The sequence below is a fragment of the Protobothrops mucrosquamatus genome, unplaced genomic scaffold (genome assembly GCF_001527695.2).
Source record: "Protobothrops mucrosquamatus isolate PMUCROS unplaced genomic scaffold, P.Mucros_1.0 scaffold113, whole genome shotgun sequence".
In the NCBI taxonomy this organism is placed as follows: Eukaryota; Metazoa; Chordata; class Lepidosauria; order Squamata; family Viperidae; genus Protobothrops; species Protobothrops mucrosquamatus.
Genome location: NW_015386485.1, coordinates 1719237 through 1747129, shown reverse-complemented (window position 1 = coordinate 1747129; position 27893 = coordinate 1719237). Strand labels below are relative to the sequence as shown.

The 27893-nt window shown below is 37.7% G+C and overlaps 1 protein-coding gene across 1 annotated transcript in view; it reads left to right on the top strand.

Moving 5' to 3' along the window:
• The window catches only part of RFX4 (regulatory factor X4), a 35551-nt gene extending 10650 nt beyond the window's left edge, over window positions 1-24901 (top strand). Inside the window, exons 7-15 of the mRNA XM_015812846.1 lie at window positions 1800-1858; window positions 3025-3169; window positions 7859-7953; window positions 9957-10074; window positions 12771-12890; window positions 14485-14646; window positions 16914-17076; window positions 17471-17609; window positions 24629-24901. Of these exons, the coding sequence (XP_015668332.1) occupies window positions 1800-1858; window positions 3025-3169; window positions 7859-7953; window positions 9957-10074; window positions 12771-12890; window positions 14485-14646; window positions 16914-17076; window positions 17471-17609; window positions 24629-24901 (1274 nt within the window). The remainder of the gene's footprint in view (window positions 1-1799; window positions 1859-3024; window positions 3170-7858; window positions 7954-9956; window positions 10075-12770; window positions 12891-14484; window positions 14647-16913; window positions 17077-17470; window positions 17610-24628) is intronic.
• The last annotated feature ends 2992 nt before the right edge of the window (window positions 24902-27893 follow it).

Here is a 27893-nt window from a genome sequence, read left to right as displayed (position 1 = left end):
CTTTTGATGTCAAAATAATATATAATAATCCAAGAAAGCATTGGCAATCTTCCCAAATGTAAAAATGCCCCAAATCTCACATGATTTTATTGCCAAAAATGTTTAGGACTTTTAGGAGACATTTTGATAACTTTTTAAAAGTATCAGTATGCAAAATTGCATACATGCTTGAAAAGGTGCTGTGTGTCTTATTATCCTAACACAGTTTAAAAGAACAATAAGCATTGCATCTCTAATTTATCAATCACTAATCATCTCTAATTAATTTTGTCAATTCTTTCAGTAATATGTGTTTATATCACTGACTGGTCATAGTGATGAAGCCATATTAGTTACAATTAACTGATAAGTCTCCTGTCTTTGTGGAACAAATTAAACAGTCTCTCAAGGGATGGCCTGCAAATGCAAGCAATCAAGCACGTCTTCAAACTATAGTCCGAGGCCTTTGCCTCAAGTGTCAAAGTTTAAAAAATGAAGACAATCAAATTATCCCATCTCCACAGGAAGGGCACTACACTCTTTCTCTGTAGATGCCTGCCTTGCACATTATATCTTGAAAAAGTCTGCTTTATTTCATCAATCCTGCTCCTTTTATACGGCTAACTTCCACATCACAAGTTTTTTTGAAGAGAGAGAATGTGGGCGAAGTTGAAAAGGGGAGGGAAAAATTCATTTAGGAGACGGCTTAACCATTGATCAACATGAATGATTAAAAGCACCTTTGTTGAGGGGACTCAGAAAATGACCCATTCAACAACATGATTTTGTAATTTAATAATTTATTCAAATAATCCAAGGCATGTTCATTTCCTCAAAATGAATATGTTTTACTATATGTTTTGGAATTGATCTTAATAAAGCAGAGTTGCAGCCAGAAAGATCAGTGTGAATTTTCTTCACTTTAGTGAAGTCATATATTACTGGAGCTATTTGAAAAATCTCTGGAATCTGGATGCTAGCATTGTACATACATCAATGTCATTGATTTCAGCATATTTTTTATTTACCTATGGTAAAAAGATTAATACTATATAGCATTAGGAGTTACCCAAGGAAATATGGATATAAAGGTTACACTATTGATCAGTAGATAAAGAGATAGATAGATAGATAGATAGATAGCATGGATTTTATTCTGTGCATGGCCTTGCCAATATGTTTACATAACATATATTTAATCTTCATTTGTGTACTGCAGTCACTAATCATAAACCAGAGAATCTTAGTTCATTTGGTATCAACTACACAGTCCTAGCAACAAGAGGAAGACTTTCTATGGTGAATGACCTACTTCTTCAATTTTTGTTGGAATGGAAAGCAGAATTACTAATCCAGTTTCATCCAGTTGGAGTCTGTACATCTAGGCTATAATTGTATCAGAAGTGAGGAGGCTTTGGATATTATGAATCTAAAACTACTTTTGACACTTCCTGGGAATAGCCCTATTGGAGACTTTCTGGTCATGGGAACCAGCAAATCAGCACACACAGAACTTTCTGCAGGAACATAGAATTAAGGATTGTTCTACTTCAATTTGATTATCAATAGTTAACTTTCAATGGGATTTAAGGTTATTGATTTTATTGGGTAATGATTTCTATCCCAAACATGCTTTTTAAAAAAATGCCTAAAATATGTATATTCACATAACGTGCGTGTGTGTGTGTGTGTAGTTCTTACAAAACAAAATCAGTTAAAGGTGGTTGCTGTTAGCAGAATTAAAAGAAGATATGTTATATATTGTTTGGTGCCAAATAACCATTCTAGCTAATGACATAAATGATCTCCTTCATTGTCAGTATCCAGAAGATTTTCTCAGATTCTTCGGAGGCAGACTTCATTAAACCATCTATGCCAGGTATTTTATCTTTTTTTTTGGTTATGTTTATTTTATTCCTCAGCAAGTACACATATGTTAGTTTTCAGATAAATGATTTGCATGCATCTGAAAAATCAAAATATTTACACTGGATTTGTACACTGATTTGAAAAGGCATTCAGAGTTAAATGAAGCAGAAAAGCCATAGCTGCTTGCTATGTTGTTGGCTTAAATTATTTTCTATATTCTGGGAAGATAGGCCTATCAATGATGACTAATGTCTGTATGCAGTTTCTAGAACCCCAGAGAGCAGGTCTCAAATAATAGCTGCTAGGAAGCAAATGTAAAAGAGGACTTATCCCAGTGATGGCAAACCTTTTAGACACTGAGTGCCCAAAAATCGTGCCGCTCCTGCCCTCCTGCAGGGTTACCTACCACCTCCATGGCACGCCACAGCAGATTGCCCAGGTGGCCGTGCAGCGCCATGGAGGCCACGCCCTCTGCCCGCACTCTGCAGCAGCATCTGCATGCGATGGGGCGAAGTCTTGTTTCTGCTGCCCGGCTGCCATGTCCTTAAAATCCCAAATAGCATCTGAATAAATACAGACTGTTCTATTGAATAGTCTGTCCATTGTCATGTATGAAGGTCCCACCCTCAGACTTAAGCTATAAACAGTCTCTGATGTTCCACTTCCACATTCCTTTCTAGGTACACAAGACCAGAGGTTTGTTCAGTTTTATTAGTATTTGACATGTTCTGAGATAGGGCCTAGTTCCAATATTGAAAACATGCTTCAGGTACTTTACTTACTTTAGATGTGTGAGGATTTCAAATAATTGTTTCAATTATTTTGAAGTTGTGACTGAATGTACTATTTAAATGATTGTGATCATTTCAAAAGTAAAGGTCTAGATACAAATAATCTGAATTTAAGGGAGACAATGAAGCATGAAGAATGAAGAAAATGCCTTTTTCCCCAAATGAAGCAGAAGTATAGTATTACCTTAAATTTAGAACTTCCACATGAAATCTGTAATTTGAGAGGACTGGGAAAAGTTATATTCAAATTACCTATGATTTTTCCAGAACCTAAAGAGAAAAATCACCTTAGCAGAATCCTATCACAAAACCATATGAAGGGATAATGGGATATTATCTAAGGTAATAAACTCTAAGCTAATGAGTTGTTTGAATTGGATTATAGGCATCAAGAACTGTGATCCACAGTGCAGATATTACATTCCAAATGCTGGAAGACTGGAGGAATGTGGATCTTAATAGTATCACTAAACAAACACTATACACCATGGAAGATTCACAAGAGGAGCACAGGAAACTTATAATACAATGTAAGATTATAAGACTTTCAACTAAAAGAAATTAGCTCCAAATGTTAACAAAACAGAATGTGCTAGTATTGTTGCTTCCAAAATCAGCTCAGATAAAAAAAGATTCCAATTTTCCCCCACCTCCTCTAAATGTGATGGTAACAGAGATGACGTGGGATAAATATTGGTTGCCTAACACTTTCTCCACTTTCTGTTAAATTTCTCTTTGCTCTCCAACTACTTATCTATCACAATGGAAATTAGAGTAGGGCAGGACACTTGCATACAAGGGTTTTACTATGCAATCTTGGGTATGTTTACTAACAGCAAATCCTACAATATTTAATTTTTAAAGGTAAGCATGCATAAAGTTGCAATCTGAATTCCCTGTAGCATTTCTGCCTCTTAAATGCAGTTGTAAAACTTAATGCTACCTAGATTCATATTTCCATAATACCACAGGAGAGTGGCTCATATGCACTTTAGCACTTCTTACTTATAACATCTCAAAACTTGTTTCCCTCTAATTACCACTTTACAATTTTTTTTAAGAAAACATGTTTTTTGTGACTACAGTCTAGCTGCACTTTAAGAAATGGTTTCATCTTTCAAACATTCTTTCAAGGAAGAATGTATTTGAATGTACGGCCAATTAAAAGCAGTGCAGATTAGATACATTCCAAGTCCTCTAAAAACTTGGACTGGAGGTTCCTTATATGGGTAATAATTTCTATGAAGAAGATGATTGCAAAGCTGGACATTTTCTTGAATGGTTCAGGATGCTTCCGTTTCAAGGAAGAACACTTGCTGAATACCATTTTAGCTCAGTTTTTAGAGGAAAGAAACATCTAATGAATATTTAACTAGTAAGGATTTAGTATAGGACTGTAGTTGCGATGGTGAATATTTCACCAATTTGCAATACAGTAAAGAATTACTTTCAGAAATATTACGAGATTTTTTTATATTAAATAAGAAGATCTAGAATAATATCTTGAGAAACTATTAAGATCAATGAGACATCTGGCAATAAGGTTTCTGATATTTAGAAAATAAAAAAAATACAAATCACAAATCCACTAAGTATATATTGAATAAATTAGGCTAATATTAAATAAGATGTTCTTTCGGATGATGTAACACAAAGAAGATAGGTTTTTGGTTTTTTTTTAATTGTAACATAGAATCCCCTTATGTTCCACCAATATGTCCTGTATTTATAAGTAACTCTAAATAATTTAGGCAAAAATAACTTGCTTTTATGAGCTTTAACTTCTATTAACAGTACCACCTCTGGTCATCTTCAGATGTGTACCTCTGAAGAGTACCAGGTTAGAAAAGACTGACTTAACATAATTGGTTCTATATACAATAGAGGATAAAATTGAAATCTCAAGATTCCTTAAACTCTTTGTTAGACAATCATTCATTTCCCAAATACAAAATAATAATGTAATGATTTAACTTGGACTGCCTGGAGACTAAAAGTATCAGTTAAAGTAGAGAATATATATCATAATTTTCATAAACAATATTTTCTGACATCCTCTTTTATAACCTCTACATTCTCTCCCTCATTAACTACTTTGAAAATTAAAAATATCCAATTTTTCACTGACCATTTTTAAGCTCTTTCTCATAGCATCCTTCTGTTATGTACATTTCTCTGGCTCATACCTTTTCCCATTTTCCAAACTTAATTACAGAACATTTTAACTTTCTATTTGATTAAAAATAAAATAAAATAATGTAAGCAGTTCACTATTCCTAGTTAAGCCCATACAATAACTACCAACATTCATTATTTGAAAATTTTTATATATGTATATAAATTTAATGTTTTGTTTATTAACATATTGTCTGTTTTTTAACATGTAGCCTGCTAATTCTTAAAAATTCCTAATTCTTAAAAATCCAATCCAAAGTAGTTTGCATTATACTAAATTGGATTTTGCATGCTACAAAATATAGTAACAAAAAACAGCAAATCCAAAACCAACAACTATTTTTGCTTCCCTCCCTTTTTAAAGGATATTTTTATAAAACCAAATAGTGAAGACCTTGCACTGAACTCAGAGATTCAGAAAGATCTTTGAAATCCTTTTCATTATTCTTAAAAATAATTTAATTAATTTTGTTTTTCTTATGTATTTGCATCATTTTTCTCTTTTTTTTTGGTTTTTCTTTTATTTTCTCTTAGAAAACTTCTAAAAACATTTTTTAAAAATACAAAAACAATATTTAAAAAATAACTGACATAACATGATAATAAAAACAAAAGCAAGCCCAAACCATTTCTTCAGATGTACAAATTAAAGCAAGCTGCTCAGAATAAAAATGTCTTCTTTCCACTGCTTCATAATTTTTGTAAACCTTTTTATATATATAGAGAGAGAGTGATTTTGTAGCTTAATACTTATTTGTTATGGAATTCACTTTGACCAGGTGTGGCAATACTACCACTTTAGATTATTTTGAAGGACTAGAAAAATCCATAGTGGTAAGAATATATTTGTTTGTTTCAAACACTCATGTAACCATTCATCTTCTATCAAATTCTGAGATGCTTACAAGCAAGAGGTAAAACAACATCTTTTTTCAATAAAAATTATTAAAGCCAAACATTAAAATCCAAAGAGCTGGCGCCATGGCTAAGCTTGCATGCAGCTCACAACAAGTAGTAATAGCAATAGCACTTTATACTTACATATTGCTTCATAGTGCTTTACAGCCCTCCCTAAGCAGTTTACAGAGTTAGCATGTTGTCCCCAACAATCTGGGTCCTTATTTTACCGACTTCGGAAGGATGGAAGGCTGAGTCAACCTGAGCCTGTCAGGATTGAATTCCTGACAGTGGGCAGAGTTAGCCTGCAATACTGTATTCTAACCACCCTGCCACCATGGCTCTTTCAAGTACATCTCAATCTCACTCAATCCCAGTGCATAGGGTAGAAGTCAGATTTTAAGTGGTTTTTGGAAGGTTAAAAGAGTGGGGGCCTGCCAAGACTCAAAAGGAAGGGTCTTCCAAACAGCAGGGATTGCCATGAGAAGGCACAATTCCTAGGTCCTATAGGTTAGCAACATTTAAGGAGGAGAGGAGACTAGAAATGTGCCCACTTATACAATTTGGTAGGACAGGTTAGGTGTTCTTAGGGAGAGGTGGTTCTGCAAATAAATTGGTCAGTGAATGACCAATGACTATAATACTTCATAAGAGTATAACTTCAATAGCAAGTACAATTAGCAGAAAGCAAGTGTGGAAGAGAAAACCTGATGTTCTAATTATGAGCTTTCCGGATGTATCTCAATAACCATTGCAGTCTACATAGAATGTATAATCTATATAAAACTTTGACCTGATCCAACCAGACTCTCATGGTCCCATGGTTTTTAATGTGTTTCTAAGGCTGCGTGATAGTTACGAAACACACCACTCAGCTTTTGTCCAGCTTTCACTAGAATTTTATTTATGCATAATTCAAAATATCTACATTTGTTTATTGACAGAATGTTTGGGGTTGCAACTTAATAATGCTATATTTTGAAAAGGATGCCATTCATGTGTATTATAAGATCATTTGGACAGTTGCAAAATAAAATATTTATAAAAGTAAAAATACAATAAAACATGCTTAGTGCTTCTTTTCCTCATGTATCCCTATGGGCAACCCTGTGCCCAATTATCTCTAAACATCTCATAGCATTCTTGAAATGACAGAAAAGTGTATTTTAGGTATTGCAAATAACTGTTCCTTCTTTTCTACAGAATGTTTCTTGATGAGAAGGTGTTGCCTGCCCTGCATTTAAATAGCATCTTGGTGCATTTCTAAATGAATTTCATGCATGACCTTTTCTATTCTAAAGGGTCAGAGTCTTGATTTAGTCTTGGAAGAATGACTCTCAGAATGGAGTCTGACTTTTCCTTACAGATAAACAATACTGGAAAACATAGCAAAAAATCATGCAAAACTACTGATTATAGGCAATGTGACTAGGAAGGACTATATAACCAGAGGTGTTACAACATTACAAAAAAGATGTTGAGACTTTAGAAAAAGTACAAAGCAACTAAGATGATTAAAGGCCTGGAGACTAAAACATATATGAAGAATGTTTGCAGGATTTGGGAATGGCCATTCTAGAGAATAGAAGGACTATGGGGAACATGATAGTAGTATTCCAGTATTTGAGAGGCTGCCACAAAGAGGGGGGAGGGTCAATTTATTTTCCAAAGCACGTGAGATAGGATAAGAAACAATGGATGGAAACTAATCAAGGAGAGAAGCAACCTGGAATTAAGGAGAAACTTCCTAACAGTGAGGACAATTAACTAGTGGAACAGCTTGCCTTCAGACTTTGTGGGTGCTTCATTACTGGAGGTTTTTAAGAAGAGACTGGACAGTCACTTGTCTGAAATGGTATAGGTTCTCCTTCTTGAGCAGGGGCTGGACTAGAAGACCTGCAAGGTCCCTTCCAGCTCTATTCTGATTCTGATTCTGGTTATAAGCTGGGCAACTATATAAATACTTTAAATAAATAAATAGGAATAGTCATGACAAACAATTTAACTTTTCTCTTCTTAAATATAGCATTAATTTTCCGTTATTTAATTTAGTTAAGGGATTTTTATAACTGTTCATTTGCTTTCATTTGTCATCTAAGAGCCAACAGCAATTAATGATTTGGATTCCTGGGGTTTTATTTTGCCAGTATATCAGGAATTTGATCACCTTTTGGAAGAGCAGTCACCCATTGAATCATACATCGAATGGCTGGATTCCATGGTGGATAGATGTGTTGTGAAGGTCAGTAAAAAGAAGCAAAGGATGAAAGAAGCTAATTACATGGTGTATAAACCCTCATAAAACCTCCACATGTGTAGTTCTAAATCCAGTACTGGTTAATTTCTATTTAATAACTGGAGCTGAAGGCAACTTCTTGAAGCAACTTCCAAACTTGAGGATTTTTTCCCCTTCGATTCAGAAGACAATGTTTTGGTGATGTCAAGAGCATATTAGCCAAAGTGGTGATGCAGGTATATAGGAAGCTTAACATATGAGTCAGATCACTGATTCAATGACCCCATTATTGTCTGACAGGTAGCACCTGTTCAGTCTTTCAAACAGAGATCTTTCTCAGTCAGTCAGGAAACGATGGGGACCTTTTGCATGCAAATCATGGTTTCTACCAATAAACTACAGCCATCTCTGGCCAGAACTGGAAAGGAACAGTAGTTCAGAGTCAGCTGGTAGCTGGAACAGGGGTGAGGAGTTTGTAGTAAACTCTTTTTTATTTGAAATATCAATATTGGCACGTATTATGTTTCTTTCTGAAACCCTTTGTGACTTGGACAGTTTTCATATCCATGTACCTTTGATACGAGAACTGCAACTGTTCTAAAGCAATAAAACAAGTTTATAATCATATTTCCTGCTCTAACATATTAATTTTTTTGATAATAAATTTATCAGAAAATAGTATTTTTTTAATGTTATGGGTTGACAAGCATGACACACCTATTATTTATTCAACCAATTTCAGCAATTTCTTAGCAAACCAAAACATTAAGCAATATAACCAATATATTTTTATAAGCAAATGGGGTTGGTTTGCTTTCAGTGCTTGCTGTTTTTGATTTTAAGATTTGCTGTGCCAGATCTATTTGCTGTGGGTCACAGTAATTATAATAAACTTTTTGCAAGTGAGTTGTAAGTGATGAATTGCTTGAGACTATAATGGGGACAGAAAAAGAGCATACTGAGGCAGCAAATGATTTGGAAGCTCCAATGTGACCTACCTTGACTAGATATACTTATTTACCTGGAGCTTATCTGGATTCATGGGTTTTGTCTGAATTATCTGATACCACATGAGGTTCCTGGAGTACTTCACTGTATTTCACTGTACAAATCTATCAGGGGAATCCCAAAACAGAAAACAAAAACAAAAATAAAAAAGAGGGGAAAAAACTTCGTTGATTTGAACAATGACAATAAAATTGAAATATGAAATAAAAAGTTTTATTCTTTCCATTGTATTTGCAAAGTTATAAATAATGTTAAATGGGAAGTATTCATTTTCTGAAGATGTTAGTTGAGGCAGTTTGGTACTGGTACTGAAATTTTCAGAAGTACTTTCTATTCCAGGCATGTCAAACTTGTGACATCACGTGACGTCCCACGACGTATTGTGACTTTTTCCCCATTGCCGGCAATGGGGTGGGTGCGGTTTCAGTATGATGCATCCGGCCCATGGGCTGGCAGTTTGACATGCCTTTTGTATTCCATAAGATCATTTTCACGCACCTGTATCTCACCCTTTCCCTTAGTTTCACAAAAACATTACTGTATTTCGTTCCCCCTTTTCAAGTCTAAATTCATTTTCTTTACCATTTACTTCTCTCACACAGTTGCAATCTTCCATATGCCATCATTATCATCTTCAGATTGGCTGGTATATATTGACCTCTGTTATTTATCATGTTTTATCAACTGAGACATTCATATGACAAAGAAGATATAGACTAAATTATCTGCCTTATACTGTTGTCCATATGCAACATTGCCTAATAACATTAATGCCGGTGCCAATCGGATTTGGCAGATTTTGGCAACAATTGCAATTTTAGCTAAATAGGCTCATGCTATTCTCTGTTAACAAAGATCTCTAATCTAAAGGCTACCTTGCAACCCAATGTACTACAGCCGGCATCTCTCCTATAAGAATGCAGCCTAGGCAAAATATTGACATATACTCGGGATGATACCTTGTAAGCCCACTTGGATCACTTGTTTCTTTTTATTGACAGGTAGCTGCAAAAAGACCAGGTTACTTGAAGAAAGTGGCTCCGCAGTTCCTCTTGATGTGGTCCTGTTTTGGCACAAGAGTAATTCGGGATATGACTTTGCATAGTGCACCTAGCTTCGGTACTTTTTTTTTTTTCTGGGATTTGAGGAAGAGCAATTTTGCACCATAATAAAAAAAAAGTGGGGACGGAGAAGTTTCATGTCTTTCCATGTATACAAGGTTGGGGAGTGGCTGTTTTCAAGGAGAAAATGGGCTCCAGTGGAGTTGAAGGTAGTAATAATGGTGATGATAGTTTTTGAGAAAAAAATGTTCTGGTTTTTTTTTCCTATAACCCTAAGCGTCTACCCAAATAGCCAGTTTCTATTGTGGCATAGTACAGTAGTTCTTATGACCACAATTGAGTCCAAATTTTCTGTTGCTAAGCAAGACAGTTATTAAATTAATTTTGCCTCATTACTTTTCTTGCTACAGTTGTTAAATGAATCACTGTAGCTGTTAAGTTAGTAATATGGATGTTAAGTGAATCTGGCTTCCTCATGGACTTTACTTGTCAAAAGATTGCAAAAGAGGATCACATGACCCTGGGACACTGCAACCGTCATAAATATGAGTCAGTTGCCAAGTGTCTGAATTTTGATCACGTGATCCTGGGCATGCTGCAATGGTTGTTAGTGTGAAAAATGGTCATAAGTCACTTTTTTCAGTGCCCTTGTAACTTTGAATGGTCACTAAATGAACTGTTGTAAGTCAAGGACTACCTGTATAAAAAGGTAATTGTTGAAATTAACAATAAGAGGAGTTTGATGGTAGAATTTCTTATCCAGAGAATTTCCCCTTTACTGGATATATTCAGTTAGAGGCTAGACAGCCATCTGTCAAGGATCTTTTAATCTCATAGGGCAAGAAGTGAACCCATCCATTTTGATGTGGGCATGGAGGGAGGCAGGAAGCAGTATCAGAATAATATACTTTTTCACATTTTAAAAAATGGATAACCCTAATGTAGGCAACAGAGAAGCTCAAGTAGCCCAACTAATATAAAATAAGCAAATACATTGAATATTATTAATTAATAAACATGTATAAAATCACAGTGTAAACAATAATTTAATGTCCTTTCATATTATCTTAACATAAGTTGATATGGCTATTTTTGCATCTTAACATTGAATTTCTCCCTATATATTACATAGTTATTTGATAAGAGAGATAAATATTAATGTGTAAGGAGAGGTTAGAAAGAAACAAAAGAAAAATCTTGGCTTGACTGAAGGGCAATCATGTTAGAATGTTGTCCTCAAGCAGGTCCATGTTTTGTCCAAGTTTAAGTAAGATTGGCTGTTTTTTGCATTTGCTTCAAATCTTTGGGAGCTGATATATAACAGAAAGTCTAGATTATCAAATTATCAAATCAGATTGAAAAAAATACAATCATTAATTCTGTCTGAAATTGATAATTATTATAAAGGTCATTCTAGACACGGCAATTTTCTAGTCCCCCCAGGGGGTGCTCTATTTCCTCTGACGCAATCTTCCATAATCTGGTGTCTTGTATATCTGATAAATTTCAACTGCTGATTAGAAAGGCTAAATCCAATATATCTGGAACCAGGCTTTTATAATTAGTATCTGAGTTAAAAACCAAATGTCATCCATCCTCCATTCCGCATGTAAAACCAGTATGCCATACTGCTGAGAGAGCCTGTGCGACGCCAGAGCTAAGGTGTAGTCCGTACACCAGGAAGATGCATCAGCTGCAAAAGTTTCCTGGGTGACTTTGGGCGAGAGTCTCTCTCCAAAGTCATTCTTGTAGGGCAAAACGTAACTGCTGCCTACATCACCCTGAGCTCTTGGATGGATGGTAGGATAGTCATCTAACAAAAAAATAAATAAAATTTTGAAGCTGGCCAGCTTGCCAGCTGATTCTGCCACTGTACCAGTTTGAGGAAGCAGGACACATGCACTCATTTTCTTCATGTTAGGTTGCTATTAATTTGTCTGTTTTGTATTTTGGTTTTTAAAGGTGCCATTATTCCAATCTGCTCTCAGTTGTCAGATTCAGCAGTGTGCAAATGTAATAAATAAATTTGTTTCATCCACTAGAAGGCAATTGATGAGAAGTTGGGGAAGAACAGTTGAGAGATCTGTTTCACACTGCCCAGTGACAGAGCTGAACCACCACTATGGAAAGCACCAAACTGATATTAGGCAAAGCAGAGTTTCCTTATCATATTTATTGTAAAGCAAATTCCTTGATTGCACTAGATTTGCTGTTTATTCAGAAGTGTACCCAGTGTGATTGATAACCACAACAGTTTTTTTTATAACATTTCCTTCTATTGCTAACTGCTAGCTTAGTGTAGTGGTTAAAGCATGAGGCAAAGAATCAAGCAACTCTTAGTTCCAGTCTTACCCTAACCCTCTAAATAAACTTGGCCCTGTCACTTCTTTTAGCCCTAGAAATATTGAGCTGGCAAGCCACTTTCAAAAAAGGCTGCCAAGAGAACTGCAGAGAACAGTTGCCAGAAGTCAAAACTGACTCAAAGGCACAGCATTTTTGTCTATCAAGCAACTGATTGATGGGCAGGCAGGAGCAGTGCAACTCCGCACCCATGGCCAGCCTCTTTGTGTCTTTGGTAGCATCTCTCATATTGCCTGCAACCAGAGCGGATCACCCCAACTGCCTCCCTTGGGTACCATAGTTTTTTTCTTTCACTTGAAGCTCACAATTAAGTGATTAATAGCAGGACTGCAAACGCCAATGAGTTTCATGCAAATGGCATTCACTTTTTTCCTCACATTATTTTGTCACCAGGATCTTTTCACCTTATTCACCTGATGTTTGATGACTATGTGTTGTACTTGTTAGAATCACTCCACTGCCAGGAGAGAGCCAATGAATTGATGAGGGCAATGAAAGGTGGCACTGGAATAGGTGAGATGGTTCTCTTGAAGTTACATCAATCTACCCCAAATGGTCCCATGTTTGTCTATGTTTGTTATTATTAGAATAGTAGAAAAAAAATGTGGCAGTGGAACATCTGCTTTTGTGTGTGGTACTAAGGACAAAAATTTATTGGGCCTGACTGTGCTTACACATTATAATAAGTCATAATGAAATGACTGGCTTTGACTTATTTTTTTATATGATTCCCTGTTGTTTGGATTTCTGTACCCTGGGTTCTGGGTTAATGCTCAATGGTTACAAAGATGCTTTGCACGGTGGGGGGGGGGACTACAATGTCTTTGTTAGAGACTGGGGAGCTGGGCTAGAAACACCTGTGGACATTATGGGCTAGATGAAAGTTTTATAAATCAAAAAGCTATATGGTAGCTGAAGCATGTATCTTATCTAAATCAGGGCAAAGGAAACACTTCAGTTTGCAGGCTTGAATTCATAGAAAGGTCACAAAGCTTTAATTTCCAAGTAGAAGAGTGTGGCACCTTCCTTATGTAATCTCTGTAGAGCAGAAAGGACTCCAGTTTTGCATCTGTAACTTTCTTTCAGGCCTGGATTAGCCATTCAGCAAAATAAGCATGTGTTTAGGGCACCAAGGTAGAGGGGGTACCATTGAGTTTTTTCTACTAATTATCATCTTAATTCTTTTACTGCCATACTTGATTTTCAATATTTTTTTATATTTGCATTTTTCCTTTTGCAAAAGGCACTAAAGGCTTATTTGCTGGTGCATGACATAGAAGAGGAAGTCTGATCAACAACGCCAACCAAAGTTTTCTAAAGACTGCTTTATACAAAGTTCTCCCTCCTACTTTAGCAAAATAGGAACAATGTCCTTTCCTGCAGGATCAGAAAGGCACATTAAAATAGCAGTTGCTTCCAAATTACTCTCAAATGTAGCTGCTATTATGCAGTAGCATTCCCAGAAGATCACAGTTCCCACCAGTTTTCTCCAATTTGATGCCTTGCAGTTGTGTTACATGTAAACTCCTGTTATATCCAGATAGTTTGGCCGGTTAACTTCAGCTCTCTAAACCCAGATTTCTCATTCTAGACTAGAGATTCTCAATGCACCAGGACTGGTTCCACTATATTATCTACTTATTTTTTTAAAACTAGGCATTCCGCTCAATTAACTTAATTCATTTGATTTAGGTTTATTTATTTCATTTACATTTATTAATAAATACCAACAGTAATTGACATTCATTTATTATCAAGTTTACTTATTTATTTTATATCCTGCCTTTATTATTTTTACAAATAAGTCAAGACAGCAAACATACCTAATACTCCTTCCTTCTCCTTCCTCCCCCCCCCCCACAACAGTGGGTCGGCCAGAGAGAGAGAACAGCTGACCCACCAGAAAAGCTTCTCTTAAGGCATGACAGATGTTTGTACTAAAGTGCCTAGCGATAAAGTAAAGTCTGCTTTGGGAGCTTGCAATATTCACTTAGAATTTTATTGAAGATGTGCATCCTAAAAAAAAAAAAGAATAAATACAGAAAAAAGAATGCTGGGATATAATTCTCATGTTTATATTTTCTACTCCTTTTTCTCCTGGCTGCAGTTGAAGTACGAGAAGAGAGCACAGTGGCAGAACCTGTCCCATCGAGTCCCTCCCCTGTTGCTTTTTCTCCAGCGAAATCTGCCACCTCAGTGGATGTTCCATCCGTTCCCTCTCCTATAACCAGCCAGTCCCCAGAGTATGCTGGCTTAGCAACCTCCACAGGTTGGTAAGGCTAAGAAGAACTGTAGATTTTTGAAAGGATAATGTTGACCTAAAACTGCAAGGGAGGAAGAAGTTTTCATTACACTCCAAATTTATACAGAATGATAAATACAGTAATTTCTTTAAGACTATCTGATCATCAGTAGCATCAGTGAATTATTAGGCGCAGAGTTGCAAAATTTAATCTGTCTTTTTAACATCATATCAAATCCTTTGGATAAAACTGGAGGCAGATCAGGGATGGGATTTGCTGATTTAGTTATTAGCAAAATTTAGATTCTACCCAACTCTAAGCAACTCTTTGTGGCTTATGTTAAAAATAATAATAATAAAAAGAAACCAATAGAAAATTCCATGCTTTTGGCAGTACATTCCCTCAGACAGGAAACATCACCAATAAGGCTCCACAGATATTCTAGCCCAAGCCCTGGAAGAACAGCCAATTTTTAGAACATTTGGAACATCATTAGGGTGAGAATTCTGGGAGGGTTATATCCTTCCAGAGGCCAGTGCTGCAACAGAAAAGGTACATTACCTGGGATACAGTAGATAGGAAAACTGGACTCACACACGAAGAGAAAGATTTGTGATTTTAATGAATGAGAATGGCCCAGCCTGCTTTCCATACAGTGCTTCTCTTCCATTCAGTTTTTACAAAAGAATTATTTCCAAGAATGTTAAAAGAAAACCAAATGTATTTCTGAGATAAGCACAGAAAAAGAGACATTTGGAATGGAAGGAAATAAGATGGAAACAAATTTCCATCACTGATATTCTGTTGTTCTAGCCCCATCCCTATCCTTGGTCATTTTGGTTAGTCTTTTCTACAGATTTTCCAGGCTACAATATCCTTTTTATTTATTATTTATTAAATTTATTGGCCACCCATCTTACCACATGGTAAGATGCAATTTTTGAGTTGCAGCAATCAGAATTTGCTTCCATAAGGTAATGAAAATGGCCTTAGAGAAGAAGTGAAAACCACATGCAAATGCCTATAATAAATTCCTGTTTACCAAAAAGGTTTGGAAAGATTGTTTGGAATGGGCATATTAATGTGAGGAAGGAGGAAAGGTAAGGCCTTTGCCATTTTTCTACTCCTGTGCTACCATGCCTATTCAGTCATCTTCTGGGAACAATTTGCAAGTGTAAACCTCTCTGGAATTTGATAGGAGACAAAATTAACTATTGGAAGGGAGAGATACATTTACAATCATCTCTTCCTCAGTCTGACCCCAGTCGCACTCTTAATACTGAATCCTTTAAAGCAGGGATGTCCAACCTTGGCAATTTAAGACTTGTGGATTTCAATTCCCATGCTGACTAGGGAATTCTGGAAGTTGAAGTCCACAAGTCTTAACATTGCCAAAGTTGGACACCCCACTTTAAAGGGTTGTGTGCGTTGTGGAAATGGTCCATTTGTCAATGACACGGCATGGCACAATATACAGGGTACATGCATAAAGTCCCAGGATTTTGAGCATTGTATTGGAAAAGGGTTCTTCTCTTGCATTGTCACTTTTACTTTTCCATTTTTTCAGCCTGACATATTTCTGCAACAGTTTGCCTCAAGAAACAAACAAACAAACAAAAGCTATCCTACTATAGATGCCCTGGATAAGCAGGACTGGAATTTGTTGGTTCTTGGATGGGAAAGAAAATAAGGACCAATACTTTCTATATTATCACTTCATGGACATAGATATAACATCACCAAGACTTCAGAGTTTTTATATCTGTGCCTTCAACAGAAGCTCTTCTGCAGCATTTATCAGCTGATGTAGTCTTACATGTTCTGTGTGGTCTTCATATATAGAATCTGCCTTCACAGATATGGCTCCTTACTATGCAACATTAATGTGAGGAAGAGCATATTCTGAACAGTTGAGAGGATCTTTCCTTTGCTATTTTAACCCCTTTCAAATATAATACATGAAAATATTTTCTCTGCATGTTATTAGATCATGATTTATTATAATTAACCATCTTTGTTCTCTTAGTAGGGAAATGTAACGTGTACAGTTCCAAGCAGCTTACTTTATGAAATTGACCGGTGGTTATCTTTTGTACACAAAGCTTTCCCAATCCTTCTCTCAAAACTTGTAGAGCTATCTAGGATTCTAGCATTTATCATCAGGTCCCCTTCCTCCTCCTCCTCCCTCCTCCTCCGTTAGGAATCTACAAGATCTATAGAGTATCCTTGCATTTGATTTTAATAGAGATTATAAAGTATTTAGAAGCTAACTGACTCTTTCTGTTTTATGTAGGGGCCATGCAGTCCTATACATGGTCTCTCACCTACACTGTAACTACAGCTGCTGGATCACCCGCTGAAAACTCTCAACAGCTGCCTTGCATGAGAAGTCCTCATGTTCCTCATTCATCTGTGACACACAGGATACCTGTTTATCACCACAGGGAAGAGCATGGGTAGGTTAATACTTTTTCTTTTTTTGCAGAGGAAAGGAGTAAACAAGCATACAACATCCTTCCTTAGTCTTGTGCCTTCGGACTATTATTTTGGTTTTTTTTATATCCCACCATTTTTTTGCAAATAACTCAAGACGGTATCTCCAATACACCTTCCTCCTCCTATTTTCCCCACCACAACAACCCTGTAAGGTGGATTGGGCTGAGAGAGAGTGAATGGCCTAAGGCCACCGAACTAGCTTTCATGGTGAAAGTGGGAATTGAACTCATAATATCTGGCTTTCTAGCCTGGTGCCTTAACCAATAGACCAAACTGGCTTCTCCAATTAGCCTCAGTTTGGGGAAGGGATTGTTGTATGAAATACCGTTCCAAGATTCTTCTGTGTTTTTCCAGGTACACAGGAAGTTACAACTATGGTACTTATGGAAACCAGCATTCCCACCCAATGCAGAGCCAGTATCCATCTTTACCACACGACAGCACTATTTCTGCACCCCTCCATTACTCAGCTTATCACCGAAACTCTTCACAGGTCAGTGTCAATCCCTCCACGTCAATGTCCTAGCTCATTAGGTTTAATGAAACATCCATCAGGGCAGCCACAAGAAGTGGTTTCAAAAAGCCAGGGTGGTAGCTGTGGCCATAAGATCAACCCTGTCCCTTTTCACATTTGGCCAGTCAATGTTTGATTGTTCATTTGCTTTTAAGTTTGTTAGTTGACAAGAAAATTGATACAGTTCTGACAGATGCAGGCTATATGCCGTGTTTCCCTGAAAGTAAGACCTACCCTGAAAATAAACCCTAGCTTGATTTTGGGGGGAAGCGGACCTAAAAATCAAGTTAAGGCAGGGCTAGAGCTGCCCCACACACCCCGCACTTGCTTACTGTTGCAGCCAGGCCTCCCATGAATCGAAACCTGCCTCACTGGTCCACTTCTTCTGCGGTGCCCCTCAACCTGCATTTCACCATCAGAGGCCTTCCAGAAAGGCCTCTCATGGCAAAATGCAGGCCGGAGCTCCATTCTCAGCTGCAGAAGCATTTCCTTCAGCTGCAGAAGAAATGGGCTGGCTGGACAGGGCTATTGGTGCCACCGCCGAAGGTGAGACCGTGGAAAAGACACTCCCCGAAAATAAGACCTGATGCCTCTTCTGGAGGCAAAAAATAAAAAAATAAAAAATAAGACCAGGTCTTATTTTGGGGAAAACACAAGCACTTGCAATATTTATGAATAGTAAACAATTAAACTTCTAAAGAGGAACTTCCAAGGGCCTCCAGGTTTGATGTGCCTATTTTATTTTACTGCTTTTGAGCAGAATAAAATGCATGTGTGAACAAAACAAGACTTTCTTTCCTTTTAATGGAGCATGAATGGGAGAATTGTCAGGTTCAGGGCACTTGCATCCTTCCCCTTATTGAAGTTATTTGTATCCCATTGGCCGGTCATATTTCCTTGGGGACAAAAAGTACAACTTGCCACAAAGCATCTCTGAGATTTTACACTAATGTTTGAGTGGCATTAACCCTAAAATTAAATTTGTCTCTGCTTGTTTCCTTTTGGGCAAACCTACTTCACCCAGTGGATTTACCAGACTTGCCTCCATGATTTTATTAGGAGCCTTGTTAAAAATTGAACAGAAAAAACCCTTTCTTGGCTTGATGATGAGCAATACTCCACCTCTTATTTTCAGTCTGAAAAGCTGAAAAAGATCAAGTGCCGACCATAACAAACGGGGAGGAAAAGATTTAATGAAGCTGACTAAATAACCCATGTGCATTCAAGTTGTAAACAAGGAGTTTGTCTTGGGGCCCAGAGATCATGTAAAGCTATATTGAGATTCATTTGGTTTCAGCTTAGACCAGTGATGGCAAACCTTTTAGAGACCGAGTGCCCAAACTGCAACCCAAAACCCACTTATGCATCGTTGGGTGCTGGATGGGTGTGGCCCATTGGGTGGGCGTGGCTGTGGTGGTAACGGCAAACTGGGTGGGACTAAAAAGTTCAATCAATTCCAACTTTGCAAGATCTTTTTTTTTCCCCGTGAGAAGTTGAAATTGACTGATTGAACTTTTTTTTTTTTTTTTGCACACGGCGGCAGAGGCCTAAAGCGAAAAGGTTTTATAAAACCCAGCTGAAGGCCTAGGACTGGGGCTACGGCACGCATGCCCACAGAGAGGGCTCTGAGTGCCGCCTCTGGCACCCGTGCCATAGGTTCGCCACCACTGGCTTAGACTTTTGCATGTACTCAGCTGTAATGACTTATAAACCATGTGTTGTGATACAGGTGGTCAACCTATGGCTCCAAGATTACATTCAGCTCTTAAAATCTTTTATGTGGTCCCTTCTAGTACAGTTATTAAAACTGATAACATTTTATTTATTTAAAACATTTATATGTCCACCTGCCTTATAACCAACTCTGAGTGGCTCCCAACAAAAGGTAAAACAGTGCAAAATCCATAATAAAAACATAAAACTAAACAAAATATTAAAAACAAAATACTGGTGCCAAGCCAAACTTCTGAGTGCTGTCATCTCATTTTATTCCAGTGCTGGGAGAAAAAGCCAGGTCTCCAAAGCTTTATGGAAGGCTAGGAGAGTAGAGGCCTGCTGAGCTTCAGGGGGAAGTATTCCAGTATTTGAGAGGCTGCCACAAAGAAGAGGGGGTGAAATTATTCTCCAAAGCACCAGAGGGCAGGACAAGAAACAATGGTTGGAAACTGATCAAAGAGAGAAGCAACCTGGAATTAAGGAGAAAGTTCCTAACAGTGAGGACAATTAACCAGTGGAACAGCTTGGCTTCAGAAATCGTGGGCGCTCCATCACTGGAGGTTTTTAAGAAGAGACTGGACAGTCACTTGTCTGAGATGGTATAGGTTCTCCTGCTTGAGCTGGGGGCTGGACTAGAAGACCTCCAGGGTCCCTTCCAGCTCTATTCTATTCCATAGGGCAGGGACTGACTAACATCTCCTGCTCAAGGAGCAGATGGCAGCCATAGCTAGAAGTCTTTGCATAGATTTATCTAGTGTACCAATTGCACCCTTTTCTGGACGGGGAGGCCTTGATTCTTATGACTCATGCCTTGGTCACCTCCCATTTGGATTACTGCAAAGTGCTCTAAATGAGCTGTGCTTAAAGACCACCGGCAAACTTCAACTAGTCTAGGATGCAGCAATGTGCAAAATAATGGGGGAGGGGACTAGGTTTGCCCTTGTAACACCTTTGTTGCACAGGCTGCACTGTCTTCTAGGTGCAATTCAAGATGCTGATCATCACCTTTAAGCACTTTAAAATATGACCACCTATTCCTAAGGATATCTTTCAAGTCAGATAGGATAGGCTTGCTCCTTCCCCTAAATATTGCCATCTGATTGGAGCTAGAAGTGTGCCTTTTCTGTCATGGTTTCATACCACCAAGAAGTAGAAAAACACATAAAAATTCTTTATTTAGTTTAACACAGTTAAAACAAATAGAAAACACTTTTCCTCAGACTAAAGCACCCTGTATCTGCCCACTTTAACCTTTGTTCTTCCCTAAGTAGTTAAGTATGATATTCAGAAGACAAATTTCCTTCTTGTATGGAGCTAATTCAAGTCTCAGTATAATATTTATTTTATTGTGGGGTGGGCCAATCCCAGTGGGATGAAATGATCCCTCAAGTAGCCTGGACCCATGCCACCAACGGTTTTAAATGTGATTACCAACTCCTTGAATTGCACCCAGAAGCAGACCGGCACCCAGTGTGGCTCGTGAAATAGCGGTGTACATGAGCCATTCTTGGGGTCCCAAGAACTGCCTGTGCTGTCACACTCTGCACCAGCTATAGCTTCTGAATGCTCTTCTAGGGTAGCCCCATCTAGACCACATTGCAGTAGTCCAACTATGAGATGACTAAGGCCTGAATGACTAAGTGCAAGGACTCCTGATCTAGGAAAGGCCACAACTGGCACATAACCTGAAGTTGCACAAATACTCTCCTAGCTGCGACTGCTACCTGCTTTTTGAGCAGGAGTTGCAAATCCAAGGAGAACCCCCAACTTGCAGACTGGATACATCTGGGATAGTGCGACCACATCCAGAATTAAAGATGACAAAGTCCTGGATCTCGGGGCTCCATGCATCCAATGCCATTCGGTTTTGCCATGGTTCAGTCGAAGCCTGTTGTCCCCCATCCAGGCTCCCACAGTCTCCAGGCACCAAAAGAGGGCAGTAACAGAACAGTGGAGGACAGTATCTTGAGCTAGAACTGGGTTTTTTAATCCCGCTTTTATTATTTTTATTATTATTTTTATAAATAAGGCAGCAACTAGAACTAGGACTAGAACTTACAATCTTCTGCTTTGTAGCCTGGTGCCTTAACCACTAAACCAACATGGCTATCTTCTGAAATCACCAACTGAATTTCAATAATCCCATAATATTGTATAGTAAGTGAAAGATAGAGAAACATTTGACATGGAAAACAAGGGTTGTAATAATATATATAAAGTCATCAATTTAAAAAAATCTGTATCATGTCTTGATTTTACAACATACATTCCATACTTTCTAATGTGCATTTTTAAAAGACCAGTGAAATATATTACAACTCTGTAAGACTAAATATTTGAAAGCAATATTTTGCTTTATATCAGAGATAGAGTAAATTTTCTAAAATATGAACAAAACTCTTATCATGTTAAGAATTGCATTTATAAGGAAAATATTTTTGCTGTTTGAACAGAGGCACCTTTCATTCTGCATAATCAACCAGGAATCTGAAGGATAAGAATAAAAAGATTATTCTTCAGATTGATCTTCAAGAACTCAACCTTGGTTGGGTGGAGGAGAACTTAAAATAGCATTTCCTAAAATAATAACGGGAAAGAACTAGAGCTCATTTTAAATTTGAGGGAGAAAGAGCCTTAACAATAATCAGCTCAAAGTCACCCCAACTTAAAGGGGCCAGTGTTTCTTGTCAAGGTTCAACGGCATGGGGATGGCAAGTGCGTTGACCCAGAAAATGGTAATTTCCTGTCAAGAGCTCTCCAACAAATGTCGCCTTTATACTAGGCAAAGATCACTAGGCCCCAGTGTTTTGAGATCAGCGTGCTTAAGCACTCTTCATTAAACCGGATGCAGAGTGTGAAAGGTGATTCAGCTTCTTGGGCAGGCATCCGCGCAGATGGTGAAGGCTTGGACACTCCAACAAGCCTGAATAGATGCTTCACTAGTGGAGTTAATAGGCAGGCAGGGTCCAAGGCGGATTTTAAAAATATTGTTTCTCAATAGTCTCTTCACTGGAAGGAAAAAGAAGTCCCTGACTCATTTGCAATTAGCTGACCTACCCATACAAATCTTTCCATGCTGGGGCTTCAGCCATCACAGATTTTATTGTAAAAATACTACATATTTGCAATGCCATATTATTTTCCAGCAATTATTCTTTCTTATATTCATGATACATTCATAAACGCAGCTGCATCAACGGGGGGGGGGGGAGTGACAGGGTTGGCTGCACAGAGAAACAACTCACTGTGTCCCTGATTCCCTTGTTTTTACAGTTGTTTATTAGCTCTTTCTTTTTGCCTGGGCTTGCTTGCCTCAGAATGTTAATAAAACGGAGAATGGTGGGTCATAGTATCTATGGCCATGTTTAAGGAGACTTTTTTCTTCTCTGGCAATCTGCACTGCCAATGAGAAGAAATAGTTTTATCCCATCAAGATTCAGTAATGGCAACTATATTGTATCTGCCTTCATGTACTAATACTTTAAGTTCACCCTGTTTGTTCCCTAAACTTTGAGTGTTAGTGTATAGGCATTTGAATCCTTTTGTGGGTTTGGGGTATGTTTCTTATATCTCCTACTTTGTAATTGGAGTTGCCATCCTTTCCATCACTCTCTACTTTGTTATGTTTTCCTTTTTTCATTTCTTCTTTTTCTTTACTCCCTATTTCCTTATGTGATTGGTTATCTAGTGTTTTTTGCTTGGAATTAGGTTCTAAAGTTCATGAAGATTGCCCCTCCTCCCACCTCAATTTGAGTTTAAAACCCTTTTGATAAGATGAACCAGTCATTTTCTGAATATATTATTTCCAGTTCTTGTGAGTTCAGTCCATCCCTTGCCAGTAGCCCTTTATGTAGATAACGCAGACCATGGTCTAGGAAGCCATTGTCTTGCCCCAGTATTATGCACTGTGTCATGCCTCAATGAATGATATACAAGAAATGGTTTATTTATTTATTTATTTATATTGAGAATTTTACATACATTAAAAGCCAAATCTAAAGAAAAATAGAAAAGAAAAGAAGAAAAGGGGACAGTAAAAAAATAAGGTTATGAAGCATGTCTTCTGATCTTCTCTTCAACAAACATAATCTTATAATCCTCCCTCCTAGATGTCATACAGATCCCTTCAAGCCCTCACATTGTCCACATCTTTTTTAATTCTCAACCCACGAATTATCATATCATTTTTATTTTTTTCAGCAAAAAAGTCCATATAAGGTTTCCATTTAGAAATCTAATCAAATATTAATATGTCTGATTGAAAATGGTTTTTTTAAATTAGGCCTTCCCCCCTGTTTCCAAATAAAGAATATGGTTTTCAAGTGAGGAGATACAGGTTTCAGGTAGGCCTGAAATCTGGAGCAAAAGAGGTCTGGAATAAAGGAGGAAACTGAATGAAAAAACTTCTTTCACATCAAGGCTTATTCCCATACAATAGAATACACAGCTTCCTCCAATCTGCTTGATTTTTTACCTTACTTTAGTTGTAAGATCAGGAGCTTTTCACTTAGGAATTCATTAAAACATTCAATGTAACTAGGTGGGCCTAAATGTTTGCATACAATTGTACAATATGCGATAGTATATGACAGTGGTGGCGAACCTATGGCACACTCAGAGCCCTCTCTGTGGGCACGCGCACTGTCGCCCCAGCCCTGCCTCCCCCTGTGGCCCCCTCCTCATCAGCAGCCCCGCAGGAGGAGAGTCGCCCCCAGGCATGGAGCAGTGCAGCCAAGCACACCGCAGCGGGGCAGCAGGGACAAGACTCCACCCTCGCACCTCGTTGCACGCAGATGATGCTGTGGAGCGCAGATGGAGGGCGTGTCCACCATGGCACTGCAAGGCTGCCTGAGCGATCTGCGGCGGGCCATGGAGGCGGTGGGTGGCCCAGCAGGTGGGGGTGGAACGGGCTGGGCGGAGCAATGGGGACGGGGTGGTTTTTGGGCACTCGGTCTCTAAAAGATTCACCATCACTGGTATATGATATAATGTGAGAAATGTTTATTTTGTATTAATTGCAATAGCAAACCTTTATTATTTATCTTGTGCTTGCTGATTTGATGGAAGGGATAGATTTATTGTATACTAGGTTAAAATTCCTAGACCACCTTTGTTTTCCCTTGCACAATCACCAGTTTTTGTAATTGTGTATTTCCCACCATAAAAAGTTAAGGAGACCGCTTTGACAGAATTTGCATTTTATTTATTTCTTTTCGAGTGGGGGGGATATGAAAGGTAGTTGCATGACAATTTTTTTTCACAATATACTTTTGTGTCTTTAGTACCCTTTCAATAGCCCGTCTTCACGGATGGAACCCTGCTTGATGAGCAGCACCCCAAGACTGCATCCCTCTCCAGTTACACCTCGCTGGCCAGAGGTGCCCTCGGCAAACCCTTGCTATACAAGTCCATCCATGCATTCCACAAGATATGGAAATTCCAGTGACATGTACACCCCATTAACCACACGGAGAAATTCTGAATATGAGCACATGCAACACTTTCCTGGCTTTGCCTACATCAATGGGGAAGCAACCACAGGATGGGCAAAATAAACATGACTGGTAATAATATCAATCCTACATATTTAATAAAAATCAGACAAAAAAGTCTATGCCTGTTAGTAGAGTAACAGAAGTCTTATCTGGACATTGGTAATGACTATGAAGATGGGAAATCTCCTCGGCACATGACTATAAACATGGCATGCTCTAGGCCAGTGCAATGGTTCCTCCAAGCAAGCAAGGTTTTAGTGCTGCTATTAGCATTATGTAGGCCAAGATGTGCCTTTTATTTTGTGTTTTTCTCCACATGCTAGAATCTGCCCTAAGTTAGTTGTCACCTCAGTCATCACTGAATGTTCTCCATCTGCTTTGCTTGTTCATAAACCTACAGTTGCAGTAGACCTTATCTGCATCAGAGAAGCCTATATTCCTCAGAACACCATGGAGGCATAATGGACTTTAAAATCATCCAGTCTGATCATCAAAAAAATACAAGTCTTGATTTAACAATCCACATTACACTAAGCTACCATAAAAAGAATCGTCTCATTTTCCTGTCTTGAGTCCTTTTTTTTTTTTTTGGTTAAAACTGTGTGGAGCTAGCTTCTTGAAATCCTCTTTCAAATGCAGCCATTAATATGGTTAAAAAATGTCTAGACCCTTAAGCTACATATGGGAGGTCTTACAATGAGGAGGGCATGTTTTCCTTTTCAGTGCATGGCTTACCATTTTATCATTATCAACCTATACAGTTTAACAACTAGAAGTGTTGACGGAGAAGCACCCAGTTTGCCTATGGGCCAGAAATACACCTATGGTTAAAATGAGATTGCTTCCATTTCTTCTATTAAAAAAATAGATAAGATTTTAAAGTGCACCGCAGGCAGGCAAGACAAGGGTATCAGTGCTTTCCCCCCTAAGTAAATACTTATTTACCATTTCATATGCTTGTTCCATATGCTTATTTTAACTTCTCAGTGGAATGTAGGCAGTCCCCATTGAGAAAAGCAGAATGGGAGGGAGCACAATCAAAGAAAATGGAAAATAACTCCTTCCTGTCCATACTGCTCTTCTTAGTTTCTCCTGAACCATCGAAGTATCACATGTCATGCAAGTAATGGCATTGTGCAACACAACCTGTAATGCAGTGATTATAATACTGCCTTACTTATCTGAGATTTGAAAAGATGTCTGATGTGCAGTGTTTGATCAGCATCCACATTTTCTCACTGAGACTTTGTAAGTGATGTTTAAGGAAAACATACTGGAATGAGCAAATTTTTACTAAAGGAAAATGAAATAAGGTTTTCGCCTCTCCTTAAAAACTTTCACTTGCTTTTTCTAGAGTTATTACTGTTGTCCTCAGTTTCTAATGATATTTGAGGCTTTTTAAAGCAGCACGTTAGTTGTGTTTTGGTGAATTTCAATTGTACCTTTATATCATGGTGCACTTTCCTATTGATCAAATAAGTGTTACCTTGAAAAAAGATATGTAGCATTGAATGATCACTGCCTTAAATTGCTGTGTTTTGTACTATGTTATCAGTATTTACATCATTCTATGGTTATTAAAGGTAATTCACCCTTAATTACAAGAGATGCTGCCCCATTTCCACAGAACATTACTGTGTGTGTGAAAGAGAAGGGGTATATTGTAAAGACCAGGTAGGAAAAAACATACTCTGCTACTGAGCAGCTCTCATGTGGATGTGTAACGTCAGCCTTCGTGAAATCCTTCCTTCCTTCCATAACTTCACATTGCTTTCCACCTGACCCCAGGCACAACTCTAGGCCTTCTTTCCCCTGAAGTTACTCGTAAACCAATCTGGTGATCTAGGGCAATGGTATACTATCTGGGGAATTCTGGGAGTTGAAGTCCATACATGTTAAGAGTTGCCAAGATTAAAAAACACTGATCCAAAGCATAGCTAGTAGTTGGATAGTTCATTGGGATGTGTGGAAGAGCCCTAAATAGTATCTCTTGATGTTGGATATTAAAACTATGGCAATTAGCAGAAAAGCATCCAAGAAGAGGGCTATTTGGGCTCCTGTGGGACAACCGCTATGGAAAGAACCTTACGAGAGCAAAAAGAAAGTGAGTGTTATGTGTGAGACTTACCATAAAAGATGACAACCAATTTATAAAGCCTGGTCCTGATTCCTTTGCTAAGACAATTCCTTACATTTATACAAATTTCAAAGTTGTGCCTTTTTAAACCTATTCTGTGTTATGTAAGTAAGAAGAAATTGTATTTTTGAGTCTTATTTTTCATTGGTATTTTTGGTGAAATTCATAGTTCTTTGTGAATTTTTTTGTAGAAGAACTATTAACATAGGGTGTTATGCTTCTGTATTATATAAAAAGCACCTAGTAATTATGGTGGACTTATTACCCTATGGGTAAGATATTACAAGAAAATCTGGCATCAGGCATTTTAATATTTTGTAAATAAAATATTTGATAGCACTCAACTGTGGTGATAACTGTTTATGGTTAAAATGGAATTATGTTATTTGTACAGTTATCCAATATATATATATATTGTATATATATATATATATAAAGACTTTTCACACTTAAATAAAAAAATGGAACCAATATTATCTTAATTAACTTGAAATATTTTAAGATCTAGACAGGCAACCAAGAATGGTGGTTTTTATATATTACACTTCTAAATGTGTCAGAAAGAATATCTACTGTATACTACATAAAATAAAATAAAATAAGTTTGGAACCAAAGTTAAAGGAGGACTTTCCTGCTCTCTGTCCTACAAAGTATCTCTAGAGAGTTGATGGCTTGTACGTAGAAATGATTCCTGAACCATGTGGGGTGGTATAAGAGAAACTTTCTGAGACAAGATAGATTATGTAAGGTCATATGCTCATACCTCCTTTTGAAGACATTTGTTCCCCTCCACAAAAAAAGTTGTTTTCTGATCCTGAATAACATATGGTGGTTTGTAGAGGGTTAATGAGACTTCCCCCAAATTTCAGGAGTTTTTTTCAGGTAGCTGGAGAAAGAAGGACAGAATTAAAAGG